General features: G+C 36.6%; 1 protein-coding gene across 1 annotated transcript in view; it reads left to right on the top strand.

The window, feature by feature from the left end:
- C2CD6 (C2 calcium dependent domain containing 6) overlaps positions 1-15,922 on the top strand; it is a 66,401-nt gene that overhangs the window by 17,641 nt on the left and 32,838 nt on the right. The window contains 2 exon segments of the mRNA XM_059392635.1: positions 11,384-11,470; positions 15,042-15,159. Of these exon segments, the coding sequence (XP_059248618.1) occupies positions 11,384-11,470; positions 15,042-15,159 (205 nt within the window).

Here is a 15,922-nt window from a genome sequence, read left to right as displayed (position 1 = left end):
ATCAATGAAACAAGATGGGATTGGGAGGGAGACAAATCATAAGTGACTCTTAATCTCACAAAACAAACTGAGGGTTGCTGGGGGGAGGGGGGGATGAGAGAAGGGGGGTGGGGTTATGGACATTGGGGAGGGTATGTGCTTTGGTGAGTGCTGTGAAGTGTGTAAACCTGGCGATTCACAAACCTGTACCCCTGGGGATAAAAATATGTTTATAAAAAATAAAAAATTAAAAAAAAAAGTTAATGGAAACATACAAAGTGTTTAGGCTCCTTTCCACAAGTTTCAGTGACTCTAGACTGATGGGCAGGAGAAAGAAATGGTACTAGCCAGCTCCTTTGTTCTTAGATAGGTTTTACAAAGGAACTTATCCTTTCTGTGAAGACTCTGAGAACAGCAAAGACATCTTCCTGTATACCTCTGGTGCCTCAGAAACTTCTGCTTCTGTGTGTAACTTAGCAGGGTTTTTGTCATGCTGTCTTTTTAATGCCAAGGACCCAGTTTTCTATAGCCCTTTGGTTTTTGAAGAGCCAAGCCTGCTCATTTTTAATGTTCCTGGTGTTTAGCCCTACTGGTTTTTAAAAACTTACAAAGTTAAGCCCCCTTAACTTTTTAACTTTTCAAATGCTATGGGGATCCATCTTCCCAGTGCAGGTCCCCCATGCCTGGGGTACCTAGTATGGGGCTTGCTTCTCCTCCTTCTCTATGCCTGCAGTGTCCCTCCCTCCTGCAGTCAGTCTTGAAGGTCAGTTTGGTTCCTGACTGTGTCTCTCCCCTTCCTACCATTTTTTTTGATGTAGCCTCCTCTCTACAATTAACTGTGGAGAGCTTGATCCGCCAGTCTTCACTTCATTTTTTGGGTTAGTTACACTGATATGGGTATTATCTAGATGTGTGTGTGGGACTGGGATCCTCCGATTCCACTATTTTCACCAGCATTTGACATTTTAAGTATTATGTGCCATATTGTGGACTTCCTTGGGTTTACATTGTTTGGGACTCTGTGTTTCTTGGATTTGGATGTCTATTTCCATCTCCAGGTTAGGGAAGTTTTCTGTTATTATTTCCTCTAGTAACTTTTTTTATACCTTTCTCTCCTATTCTTTTAGGACTCCTATGTTTGTTCACTTCATGTTGTCCAAGAGATCTCTTAATCTGTTGTCAGTTTTTTTAAAAAGTTCTGTTTTCTTTTTACTGTTCAGCTTTTGTGCTTTCCATTACCTTTTCTTCCAGATCACCGATACATTCTAATCTATTGTCAACTCCCTCTAGTATGTTTTTCATTTCATTTATGGTAATTTTAACACTGATTGGTTCTTTTCAATATTTTCTATCTCTGTATTGACAGACTACTGAGTTCCCTCTTTGTTCCACTCCAGTGAATAAGTTTACAATCATTACTTAAATTCTTTAGCAGGCATACTGCTTATCTTTGTTTCATTTAGGTTTTTTTTTTTTCCTGAAGTTTTTCCCTATTCTTTCTTTTGAAGTATATTTTTCTGTCTCCCAATTTTGCTTGACTTTCTGTGTTTGTTTGAAAGGATTAGGCAGAAAGACAACTTCTCCTAAACCTGAAGGACTGTTTATGTGTATGGTATCCTCTGTGTAGACTGTGTGTACTTGGTGCCTGTTGCTGGCTGGCTGGAGCTGTGGCAGCAGATGCAAGTTACTGGTTGAAATGGTGGCTTTTTATGGGAAGAAGAAGGAGGAGGAGGGAAGAATGGAAGGGAAGTAGGACAGGGGAGGGGAGGAGGGGAGAAGAGGAGAGGAGGAAGGGAAAATAAAGCCTCCAAAGAATTAAAAAACAAGGCAAATTTTAAAAATTTAAAAACTTAGAAAACTTAAAAATATAATTTTTAAATAAAATTTATACATGTAGCTTATTTTCTGTGCCCCAGCACCACAGAGGCTGGTGTAGTATTATAGACTCTAGGTTCACTGAGCTTATGAGCTCACTGTGAGCCAGATCCTGTTCTGGTCTGTGCTTCTAAGGTGGAAGGGGAGAGAGCATTTCCAGTTCCTTGGCCTATTTAAACCCTGTTTTTGTTTGTTTGTTTGTGTTGTTGTTTTTATTTCCATGCCCTAGTGCATTAGGGGCTGGTGTGGTCTTGTGGATCCTGGGCTTGCTTAGCTTGCAAGCTTGCTGTGACAACTGAATCTCCCCATTATCGTGTCTGAACACTGTTCTGGTCTAGGCTTTGTTGTCTCTTAGTTGCTCTTTTAAACTGTAGGTTTTTGTTTGTTTGTTTGTTTGTTTGTTTTTGCGCAAGGATGGAGGAATCTGTTCCCAGTTCCTCAGTATTATCCCTTCCCACTGCCATTCACAGTATCAGGTTGTGGGGCTCCCCTTGTTGCCACATCTCTGTTTCTCTTGCTCTTCTCCCACTTATCTATCTTTGATTTTCAATTAGCCTTCAGGTTTTCTTCAGGAGGAATTGTTCTATTAATAGGTATAATTTGGTGTGTTCTGTGGAGGAAGTGAGTTCAGGGTCTTCCCGTATTACGGTCATGGACTGGAAGGTCTTAATTGTGTTTTATTCGTTTTTCTTGATTAAGTTAACTAGTGGTTTATGTATTTTATTGGGAATTGATATGTTAACAGTATTGAATCTTTCCATCTGTGAACATGTAATATTTGCCATGTATTTCGGTCTTTAATTGCACTCAGAAATGTTTTGTTGTGCAAGTCTTAATGTTTTTTGTTCTGTTAGGTTTATTATTTTATCATGCTGCTTCTGTTAAATTTACTACATTTCTTCCGTTAAATTTATTTTTAAGGCTCTTGTTATTTTGGTGCTATTTCATATGTACTTGTTTTCATTGTTATTATATAGAAATACAAAATATTTTTTTTTTGCATTTTATTCTTGTATCCTGATATTTCATTGAGCTTATTTACTAGTTCTAGTAATTTCTTTTGGTGTTTGTGGATTTCTTTAGGCTTTCTATATATGAGACTGTAATGCCTCTATATAAAGAGCAATTTTACTACTTTCTCTCAAATGTGGATGCTTTTTGTTTCTTTTTCTTGTCTGACTACTCTGGATATAACCTAAGTACAATGCTGATTAGCATTAGTAGGAGTGAATACTTGCCTTACCAACCATAGGGGAAAAGCATTTAGTCTTTTACCATGGAGTGTGATGTTAGGTAAGTTCCTTTCTATTTCTAGTCTGTTCAGAGTTTTTATTAAGAATGAATTTTAGATTTTATCAAATATGTTTTCTGCATCTCTTGAAATGAAATCATGTGATTTTTGTTCTTTATTGTACATGTTTATTAATATGGCTTATTACATTAATTAATATTCAGATGGAAAAATCCCACTTTGTCATGGTGTATGGTCCTCTTTATATGTTGCTGGATTTTGTTTACTCATAATTTGTTAAGGATTTTTGCCTCATTCTTGAGGGATTTTGACCTATTGTTTTCTCTTCTTGCATTATCTGTCTGGCTTTGGTATGAACATAATTTTGACCTCATAAAATATCTTGGGGAGTGTTCCTTCCTCTTCCTCCCCACACTCCCTCTTTTTTTCCCTGAGTTTGTGAAAGATTGTTACAATTTTTTCAAGTGTTTGGTAGAATTCACCAGTGAAAGGGTCTGGGCCTGAGTTTTTCTTTTTAGGAAGTTTTAGTTACTAATTCAGTTTCTTGTTATAGGTCTTTCAGATATTCTTTTTTCTTGAGTTGGTTTTGGTAATTTGTGTCTTTCTAGGAATTTTTCCATTTCACCTAAATTGTCTTATTTGTTAGCATAAAATTATTTATAGCTGTAGTAGTTTATATGCCTTAAATGACAATGAGCTTTGGAGATAAGATGAACTTTAGGATTTTGAGTTGGGGAGATCATCCTGGATTATCTGAGTTAGGACCTCAAAGTAATCACAAATGCCTTTATAAGAGAGAGGTAGAGGGGTGCCTGGGTGACTCAGTCAGTTAAAATCTGCTTTTGGCCCAGGGCATGCTCCTGGGGTCCTGGGATCAAACCTCGCATCGGACTCCCTGAAACAGGGAGCCTGCTTCTCCTTCTGCTCCTCCCTCTGCTCAAGCATTCTCTCTGTCTCTGTCTCTGTCTCTCTCTCTCTGTCAAATAAGTAAGTAAAATCTTTTAAAAAAGAGAGGTAGAGGTATGCTGTTGAGGACATATCTAGTAATGGAATTTCTGGGTCATAATTATATATATACTCAAATTCAATACATAATACTAAACAGTTTTTCAAAGAAGCTAGACCAATTTATATTCTTACTGGCAGTGTATTAAATTTGTGACCCCACATCCTTGCCACTTGATATTGTTGGTGTCTCTATTTTTAACTCTCTGGGAAATATGTTATTCTATCTTTTTTTTTTAATTTATTTTTTATTTATTTTCAGCATAACAGTATGATTATTTTTGCAGCACACCCAGTGCTCCATGCAATCCATGCTCTCTATAATACCCACCACCTGGTACCCCAATCTCCCACCCCCTCACCACTTCAAACCCCTCAGATTGTTTTTCAGAGTCCATAGTCTCTCATGGTTCACCTCCCCTTCCAATTTCCCCCAACTCCCTTCTCCTCTCTAACTCCCCATGTCCTCCATGCTATTTGTTATGCTCCACAAATAAGTGAAACCATATGATAATTGACTCTCTCTGCTTGACCTATTTCACTCAGCATAATCTCTTCCAGTCCCATCCATGTTACTACAAAAGTTGGGTATTCATCCTTTCTGATGGAGGCATAATACTCCATAGTGTGTATGGACCACATCTTCCTTATCCATTCGTCCATTGAAGGGCATCTTGGTTCTTTCCACAGTTTGGCGACCATGGCCATTGCTGCTATAAACATTGGGGTACAGATGGCCCTTCTTTTCACTACATCTGTATCTTTGGGGTAAATACCCAGGAGTGCAATGGCAGGGTCATAAGGAAGTTCTATTTTTAATTTCTTGAGGAATCTCCACACTGTTCTCCAAAGAGGCCGCACCAACTTGCATCCCACCAACAGGAATGCAAGAGGGTTCCCCTTTCTCCACATCCTCTCCGACACATGTTTCCTGTCTTGCTAATTTTGGCCATTCTAATTGGTGTAAGGTGATATCTCAATGTGGTTTTAATTTGAATCTCCCTGAGGGCTACTGATGATGAACATTTTTTCATGTGTCTGATAGCCATTTGTATGTCTTCATTGGAGAAGTGTGTGTTCATATCTTTTGCCCATTTTTTGATATGATTGCCTGTTTTGTGTGTGTTGAGTTTGAGGAGTTCTTTATAGATCCTGGATATCAACCTTTTGTCTGTACTGTCATTTGCAAATATCTTCTCCCATTCCATGGGTTGCCTCTTTGTTTTCTTGACTGTTTCCTTTGCTGTGCAGAAGCTTTTGATTTTGATGAAGTCCCAAAATTTTATTTTCACTTTTGTTTCCTTTGCCTTTGGAGACATATCTTGAAAGAAGTTGCTGTGGCTGATATCGAAGAGATTACTGCCGATGTTCTCCTCTAGGATTCTGATGGATTCCTGTCTCACGTTGAGGTCTTTTATCCATTTTGAGTTTATCTTTGTGTACGGTGTAAGAGAATGGTTCTATCTTTTTGTGGTGTTAACTTTTTTTCCCTGGATGACTAATAAGGGTGAGTTCCTTTCCAAATGTTTACTAGCCATTACATATCCTCTTTTGTGAGGTACCTATTGAAGTTTCTTTCTCATTTTTCTCTTGAACTCTTGACCTTTTTCTTATTAATTTGTATAATTTTATATATATATATATATATATATATATATATTCTAGTTTTTTATATATATATATATTCTAGTTATGGGCTCTTTGTCACTTATGCCATACATATGTTGTAAATATTTTCTTCCAAATATGTATGACATCTTTTGATAAGCAGAAGTTATTAAATTTAAGGGAGTTTACTGTATAAAACTTTTTCCTTATGGTTATTGCTTATTAATCTTTGTGTTCTGTTTTGGAAATCTACTCCAACCTCATGGAAATATTTCACCATGTATTATCTTGTTATTTTTTTTTCCTTTGACACTGAGATCAACAATTCACCTGTAACTGATTTTTGTGTATATGGTGTGAGTTTATAAGTCATGTTTTCTTTTCTTTTTTCTCTCTCTCACCTTTTTCCTCTTCTTCTTCTTCTTTTTTTTTATTGGCATGGTAATTTTCACTTGACCTACCTTAGAGTGTTTTTTCTCTACTATTCTGCATTACCAACTTTATCACAGGTGCAGTGCCTGTGTTGGGGCCTATTTCTAGACTCTAATCAGTTTCTTCTGGTGTATTTATCTATGCTTTTGCTAATGTCTTCAGACAGCAAAAATGTTAAGAAAAAATGTTCTTATTTCTTCAATTTTTAAATACTTCATTTTGTTTTTCTTCTTCAAGATGATCTCAGCTATTCTTGGTTTTTCCATTTCCATATTAATTTTTGGAAAATCTCATCAATTCCAGTAAGAAAACTTTTTGGGACTTTCATTTTGGTTGCATTGAATTTATAGTGCAATTTGAGGAGCTGAATTATTTAAAGTTGACTCTTGAACAACATGAGGGTCAGGGACACTAACCTCCATGCAGTTGAAAATCCATGCATAACTTTTGATTCCCTTTAAAATTTGGAACTAATGTTTACTGTTCACTGGAAGCTTTACTGATGTCATAGTTGATTAACACATATTTTGTATGCTGTATGTATTATATACTATATTCTTACACTAAAGTAAAGAAAATGTTAAGAAAATCACAAGGAAATGAAAATACATTTATATTACTATACATATATTTATTGGAAAAAAGTCACATATAAGTGAACCCACACAGTTCAAATTCATGTTATTTGATAGCTATCTGTGTATGTGTATATAATGAAGCAATAATATTTACATATATAACTATAAAAGTACAATATAAACATGTATATAATAGTATTTATATATTTCCATGTAAGTATATATACTTACTATACCTAAGTATGTGTATCTCAGTATAATTCACATATATATGTTATATGTGTATTATATAAATATAATAATGTAATTAAACTATGGCTCTCTTCTTTATCCTTTTACACTTACTTATTCTGTCTAGGCTTCTCTCCCTCTAGTTCTTAATTTTTTCCTCTTCAAGCTCACTTGAGTTATCATCACCTCCCTCCCTAACACTTTCTCCTCACTCCCCTTATCTGCCACAGGTTTATAAGATACTTTATAGGCATCCTGGGTGGGACTTGGTACTGGAATCTTACCTCCTGCTCCTCTTTTGCTCCAGGATTGTGGCCATTAGTATTTGCTAAAAAGTGGACTAACAAATGAGAAATTAATATCAGTTTTATCTCAGGATTTCTGGTAACGAGTCTAAACTGGAAACTATTGTGGAAGTCCTACCTCCATCTCAGAATGAAGGCAGCATGTTCTGAAATGGGGAAGGTAACCTGCTTCATTCTAAGCAGACTGGGCCTAGGTGGGATATGCATGGGAACTGGCAGCTTACAGCCTCCAGAAAGGCAGATTGAGGAAAGTGAGACATATGATAGGCCTTTAGCTATGACTCCCTAGAAGTAGTCTCCAAAAATTGCTTTGATTGCACTGTCTTATCAGTAAAAAACATATGAACATCTGTCACCAATGTTTGTATATTTATTTATACATTACTTAAATGTACTTTAATTTGCTATATAAATTCTACAATATACAAAAAATTAAAAATGATAAGCATTATTTCAAAAAAATGATTTCCATGTTGTTCTTAGTGGTACAGAGTTCAATAAGCACTACTGTTTTTGAAAAGTGTGATTTAATATTTGTGATGTAGTAATTTGAAGGTCTCATTCTAAGGCAAATTTATTACTTCGGCATATGGTTTTTAATGCCATTGTATTTGAAAAAGATACTTTCCGTATTTGAAATTTCAAATGGAAGAGGTGCACCCTGGTTGCACTTATTAGTAAAACCGCATTTCTCATTTTTCATTTCTACTCTACTTTGCAAAGTTTTCAGTCAGATTTTATCCGTAAGATTTCATCTTTTCTAAGTAATTAGTTCTGGCAAACTAATTGGAAGGTGTTGCATGTTTTTATATTTGAAAGGAAAAATGGTCTCCTAATCTGCCGAAACCTTTCCTTTGTGAGATTTTTAAACAGATGAGGAAATGGTTTCTAAGTTGTTAAAGTGTGATACTCCAAGCTTGTAGGTGATCATAGCACATTTGCACACACAGAAAATAACATTGGATGAAAATATTTCTAGTAGTTTTCACAAAATATTCTTATCTTAATATGAGTTCATTTCAAAAAAGTTATTTTCACACTCATTAAAATGTCATTACTTTACTCTGAAAAGACAGATTAAGAAATATCTATTTTAGCTGGAGGGGATTATACTAAGTGAAGTAAGTCAAGCAGAGAAAGACAGTGATCTTATGGTTTCAGTCATATGTATAACATAAGCAATAGCACGGAGGACCATAGGGAAAAGGAGGGAAAACTGAAGGGGGAGAACTCAGAGAGGGAATTGAACTGTAAGAGACTCTGGACTCTGGAAAACAAATGGAGGGTTTCAGAGGGGAGGGGGCGGGGGCAGGGATAACAAGGTGATGGGTACTAAGGAGGGCACGTGTTATGATAAGCACGGGGTGTTATACCTAACTTATGAATCACCCAACACCATCAGAAACTAATGGCGTGCTATATACAGTGGCCAACTGAACATAATAAAAAGATAGTTTCAGGGGTGCCTGGGTGGCTCAGTGGGTTAAGCCTCTGCCTTCGGCTAGGGTCATGGTCTCCGGGTCCTGGGATCGAGCCCCGCGTCGGGCTCTCTGCTGTGGGGAGCCTGCTTCCTTCTCTCTCTCTGCCTGTCTCTGCCTACTTGTGATCTCTGTCTGTCAAATAAATTAAAAAAAAAAAAAAAGATAGTTTCATAGTAGCCAAAAATAAAAGAAATATTCATTTTTAAATATTTGTTAGTTTACATACTGCTGATAGTTATTTGTTATCCCAGAAAATGTTAGCAAATTTAGAACACTTGTCTTTTTATAAGAACAATGTACATAGTATATCTTTGTTTGCCAACTTTTAAAAATATTTTGCCAGGAAATTTTTTATGCTCAGTCCTCATCTATTTGTAAAGCACACTGAATATCTGCTTAAGGTAGTTACCCACCTAACTAGCAAATGCACTACCCTGGACTCATGAAGGTGTGGTGTGACCTCTTTGAGTATAAAACTCACACTTTTCATCAGAATTTGTCTACGCTTATAGATATATGTGCTCACTTTCCTATTTGTTAGAGAAAATTGTTAAATTCTAACATTTACTTCCACTATCTAGGGGATAATCCCTGGGCCCTGTTGTGAGTGTCCTTGTTTCAGACAGACAGAACCACAGAGGATGAAAAAGAGTCATCGCTCCTGAGTTAGGCGGGGAAAAGAAGATTTAAAAAATATCATTTAGAGTTAATAATTCCCGGTACTTTTAGTTTGCAGAATGAATGGGGATATCTGAACAATCAAATACATTATTCTTTTTCCCATGTAGGAAATCTGGGTTGGATAAAAAAAAAAGTAAAGATAAAAGTCTCTTTTTCAGTCATCGTTTATCTGATAGAGAAACGATAATTTTTTTTTCACCTCTCTGTTTTCAACACCAGACTGAATTTCTCAAGGGCAAGAACACTGCAGGGTGGGGCCATTACAGTGCCCAGCACACAGCTGTGCCGGCACATAGTAAATGTTCATTAAAGTCAGTGAGGTTTCTTTTAGGACTAAGGAAGTAGGAATATACTGGAAAAGCTAAGCGTGTAGGCTAGTGGGTTTCCAAATAAAACTGGAATGGAGGAGAGTAGGTACAAAAGGTCATTAGGGGAAGAAGTGCAGAACAACGTAAGTGAATATATCGACTTTTAATTAAAAGACGTGCCATGAGGTACTTTTATTTGGAGTGGGGCCAAAAGTGACAGAGATGAAAGGCTTAGTGGAATTAAGTGAAGTAAAAATTCTCTGCGGGTTCAGGAGAAATTCTAGGTGGTCTAAGTAGGCCTTATGAGACTGGTCTTTAGAACTTTTGTTCAAGATTCTAACAGAATTTTGGCAAAGAGTTGTTTTGCTCTTGTTGCCGCTGAAGAGAACTCTGCCCAGGTAAGGAAAGGCAAGTAAAAAGGTAGTGACCTGAGGTTGGGGCTGGTATTTTGCCGCATAGCTAAGGAGAAATCAAGCACGTATGTTCCAAAAGATTTTCCCCCAATTATTTTGTATTTGTTAAAATGCACATTCAAAGTAGACTTCATAATAAGGTTATCATAACATTAGAAAGCAGGAGGGTCCACACTGAATTCACATATAATATACCTCAGTTTGGTGTTTTTGTGACAATACAGTAATTGTCACTCAGTTACCTTAAACTACGAGTTATACAAATATATAAAAATATGTATAAGACCCATCAAGCCAATAAGATGCAGCAGTACTAGCAAAATGACCCAACATATATACAACAATTTTTTTCAGTAAGCTACAGTGTTTGTTATATACTTGGAAGCAAAAATTTTTAACATAATTGAGGATTTATTATATATGTCAACAATAGGAACAGTTGATTCTTGCAAAGACACAAAACAACAGATTCCTGGGAAGTTAACGTTTATAAGTCAGGCCATGTTGATCCAAGTTAGCAAAGGTTGGGGCTAAATAAATTCTTCTTTTCAAGCTAGATTTGCCATCGGTGTTTTCCATATTCCCCTCCCCTCCCCTCCATTACCTCCTTTCTCCTTCTCCTCCCTTTACAGTCTATACTGAAGTGTCTTGTAATTTTTAAAAGCTAGTCATCGTATGTGGTGACCAGAGCCTTTAAAAACAAAGTTAAAGACCAGCTCACAAATATCTGTTAGTGAAGTGACTCCGGGAGAAAGGACACAACTCAAAACCAAAAGCCATTTGTCCATTGCTCCATTCCCTTTTACCTACTGTTCCAAAGTATTAAATTGCAGTTCCTTCCAAGGCTAATCAACTGAACGAATATTGGAATAACTTGCGAGCAGGATCACTGCCATCTGTGTGATATAGTTTTTAGTCCACGCCAGGTTAAGATTAAAATGTGGTAATGGCGGTCATTTTTAGTTAGCAAGCAGAGCTCATTATTCATGGTACTATGCCTTCTCTCCTCTCTCATGATTCCCTGAATTATTTTATATTTAATTGTTTACATTTTGTTTCTCTGTTAACTTATTGATAAACTAATTGAGGGTAGGAATGATATTTCTACTCATACTAATATCCTACTGCCTAGAATAATACCTGTTACTTAGTGGATACTTGTATTTGTTGAAATGAACTTTTATCTATTTCTTCTTTGCCTTCTAAAGTCTAATGTTAATTTATTTACATTGTAGATGCTGAGAATAACTCTTAAGGGGTCTGAAATTAAAGAACCGGAAATAACACCTGAAGTTCCGACTTTGGTACCATTTGGGGACGTGGTATGTGAAACTTGCCTCCACAAACTTGTACAAGTTATTTCTTATTTTATGTGAAGACTAGTTATTATTTATTATTTGATAATCAAAAAGTATATATAGAAAATGGTTCTCTCTGATGACATTTGTGAATTGTTCATTTTTTCATCAAGTTAGAAAAGCATTCTGTAATCACTGAAATTAAGGAAGACATTTTGATTCACAGGGGAAAAAATTGTTTCTATATAGGGGTTCCCAAAGTCTCACTACATCAGAATCATCTGGGATACATTTTAAAATCACTGATTCTCAGTCCCCACCTAAGATCTGCTAACTTGGAATCTGGGCATGGGGCCCAAGATTCAGTATTTTTATTGTGCTGGTTCGGTGACTATATTTATTGTCAGATTTTGGAGGCTTTGAGCTATGATTTAAAAATTGACCTCACATCTTTCCTTCAAGTTCCAGGTACAAAAGCAGACATACTCATGAATCAGACACATACACCCAAACACACAGGTAGGACCAACTGAGAACTAGGCTGAGAACCAGAAAAATCTCTGTTTTTCTTTTGGGTGCTACGGAGTATGGGACATGAGACTCTGTGTACATTGAGAACTATTAAATGTTGTGGTATTCTTTTACAGTTATCTTTCTTCCTGAGCATCATTAGAACAGTTAATGGGTATGAAGGGAGAGAGTTTCCCGTGGCCTTCTGCTCTAGATCCTATCATATACTATACATTTTCTTGATTAAAAAATATATGATGAATTCAACACCATGATTTTTTGGGGGAAAAGTAAAACTGTATTCATGCATATGTTTTGTTTTTACAAAACAAGCACAGTGCGCATTTATCCATGTAATTATATAGTGATGTATGAAACATCACGGTCAAAGTCACTGTTTGAGGGACGCCTGGGTGGCTCAGTTGGTTAAGCAGCTGCCTTTGGCTCAGGTCATGATCCCAGCGTCTTGGGATCAAGTCCCACATCAGGCTCCTTGCTCCGCAGGGAGCCTGCTTCTCCCTCTGCCTCTGCCTTCCACTCTGTCTGCCTGTGCTCGCTCTCACTCTCTCTCTGACAAATAAGTAAATAAAATCTTTAAAAAAAAAAAAGTCACTGTTTGAATCTAAAATTAGAAAAAGTTTTCAGGACACCTGGGTGGCTCAGTCGGTTAAGCCACTGCCTTCGGCTCAGGTCATGATCCCAGGGTCCTGGAATCGAGTCCCACATCAGGCTCTGTTCAGCGGGGAGCCTGCTTCTCTCTCTGCCTCTGCCTGCCACTCTGCCTACTTGTGTGTGCTCCTTCTCTCTCTCTCTGATAGATAGATAAACAAACAAATAAATAAATAAATAAATAAAATCTTTAAAAAAAAGAAAAAGAAATAACTTGAAATCACTTTTGGCTGTAAGCTATTATGCATGCCGCTGTGTTGACAGACTGATCTCCATCACCAGTGCTCCTGAGTGAGGCACCTTCCTTCCTTCAGAACTGATTCTTTGATTTCATTCACACTTCCTGACTTCGTAGTTTATATTTTCCTTAGTTGAATTACATATCGCTAGACATTAACAACCTTCTTTTAAAAGTCAGCTGGAAGTTTTTGACAGGCGTTTGGCATGTGATAGCTCCACTCAGTGTACGATTTGTCACATGACTTTCTCTCTGAAAGTTCTGTGATTCGTTCTGAGGTATTTGGCAAGGCTTGTAGTGTGTCTGCGATGACAACTACATCGCAACCCACTGTTCCTCTTTCTGCTAGTCAGAGCCCTTTTTCAGAAAACATGTGAAAAATCCTGTCTTCAAATTGGCTGCCGAAAGTGCTTTTGCAAACACCTTTCTAGTTGTTTTCCTATTGTACGTGCATGTTGGGGGTTGGTGACACGGTTATAGCTTTGGGCCACAGATGGGGCTCAGAGTCTGTGGCAACATTTGTCCCCCATAGCCTGGGAATGGTCATCATTATCTTTTTAAGTGTTAAATATTTTTCTGTATTTGGAAAACCTTGAGAGACTCTTAACTCTAGGAAACAAACTAAGGGTTGCTGGAGGGGAGGTGGGGGGAGATGGGGTAACTGGGTGATGGGCGTTAAGGAGGGCACGTGATGGGATGAGCACTGGGTGTTAAATGCCACTGTTGAGTCACTGAACTCTACCTCTGAAACTAATGATGTGCTCACTATATGTTGGCTAATTGAGTTTAAATTAGAATATATTTGAATAGAAATTTTTCTTTTTTATTTTATATGGATCGATGATATTAAAGTATAAAGAGCTGCTGAAATATAAGGAAAGTTGGGGTAGTTGCCCAAGGCACAGAATGTTAATGTGTAACATTATGCAATATAACCTTGTAGTTATACTTCCGTGTTTTACCCTCCTCACATATAATTCCAGGTTTAAGAAATTATGATTCATGGGATCACCTATGACAGGACCATTTAAAATCCTGCCTAGATCATGTAATATGCATTACATGCATTTGCATTTGAAAACTTGGAAACTTCCCTTTAACATAACATTTCATATCAAAGTTTCTGTAAGCAGTAGACCACAGTACTTTCTTCTTAGGATTTCATCATTCACATGCCATAGTCTTTTAATTAAATACTGGATGCTGATTGATTTCTTTCTTTCTTTCTTTCTTTCTTTTTCTTTCTTTCTTTCTTTTTAAGATTCTATTTATTTGACAGAGAGAGACACAGAGAGAGAGAGGGAACACAAGCAGGGGGAGTGGGAGAGGGAGAAGCAGGCCTCCTGCCAAGCAGGGAGCCCAATGAGGGGCTGGATCCCAGGACCCTGAGACCATGACCTGAGCTGAAGGCAGATGCTTAATGACTGAGTGACCCAGGACCTCTGGATGCTAATTTCTTTTTCTGTATTATTTTAAAACCAAATCTTTAAAATTATTTACTTACATTTAAAAATACTATTGGGCCATTTATTTTGCTTCATAGTGTTTAATATAATATTGCTGTTGTTTTTACTTGGTTTTTAAGACCAAACATGGCTAAATATATTTGGGTGATAATGCAAATCAGTATTCAGATATTCCTGTATTCATTTTTTATTTGATTTTATGCTTAAACAGGAGCTATAATTTTCTTTATCATTTGGAAATACTTTTACAAGAGAGAATGAATATTTCGCAGTCCTTGGGACATTGTATTGGATGAACGATTGTTAAATGAATAGAGTGGTTTTAGGATACTGGATAAAAAAGACATGAATGAAGGCATATTTTTTATTATTATATGCAGGATGCTACACTTTGTCAATGCTCACCTACTATAAAATAACAGTGATTCAAAGAGTGATGGTTGGATTTAAGTTAATAATGCTTTTTTTTTTTTTTTGCTTTGTATTCTTATTCATTTTAGTTTTACTTTGAATAAATCCTGCCTATTTTTCTTCTGTATTTCTTTTTTCTGGTGTTTTCCCTCAAGGAGATATTTCTAATGGGAAACACTATTTTTAAGAAAAGAATTAGCAAAGTGGAGCTTTTAAAAATATATAGTTTGGTATAGAATAAAATGCAAGGAAAGTTAACTTTTAAAAGCTCATTGGCTGTGTTTTACTTTGATTATTTTAGGTTGGCTGCATTGCTATTCATATAAAGAACTGCAGACATTTCACACCTAAAAGTATCCTTTCTTTTGATTTAAGAGTCGGACCGTGATCATTTATGTCTGTTTCAGTTACATATTGCTGCCTTACAGAACACTGCAAGACTTAGTGGCTTAAACCCTGCACCGTTTTATTATCAATCACTGTGTGTATTCGCTAGGTGCCACTTCTCCCCATGATCACAGCAGGCTCTGCGGTCGCCCTGCAGTTCAAACAGGCTAGAACGTCGAACATGGCTCATTTACATACCTGGTGTTTCAGGGACAGTGGCTGGAAGACCAGACTTAGCTGGGAAGCTGAAATGGTTAGACCTTTCTCTCTTGCCATAGAGTCCCAAGGTCTTGTCTTTCCGTCGTATTTTTTTTTCTGCACTAATTTTGATCTTTTTAAAAATAATATTACATTAGAATAAAAAATTATATTATTTATTTTGATTACTGAAGTTTTGGAGCCCCTTCAATTTTGGACCGTGGCTGGTGCCTCTCTCATCCTGTCCTAGTCCCAGCCCTGATCATGTCCAGTGCATATTAAAGTAGTTACAAGACCAGACCAGATTCAAGAGCAGAGGAAAATAAACTCCATTTTTTGATTGTGCAAAGTGACAGAAATTTTTCACCCATATGGTGAAAAACCTCAATCACCATATAAGTTAAAGGAAAAATATATATCTTACAAAAAAAAGGAAAAATACGTATCTTAGATGATAATATTATTTCTTTTTTTTTTTACTCAGATGGCTTCAATGTATTTTTTTATTAATTAATTTATTTTTTATTTATTTTCAGCATAACAGTATTCATTATTTTTGCACCACACCCAGTGCTCCATGCAATCTGTGCCCTCTAT

This window comes from Mustela nigripes, chromosome 3, assembly GCF_022355385.1.
Source record: "Mustela nigripes isolate SB6536 chromosome 3, MUSNIG.SB6536, whole genome shotgun sequence".
Classification (NCBI taxonomy): domain Eukaryota; kingdom Metazoa; phylum Chordata; class Mammalia; order Carnivora; family Mustelidae; genus Mustela; species Mustela nigripes.
This window is presented reverse-complemented; position numbering and strand designations above follow the sequence as displayed.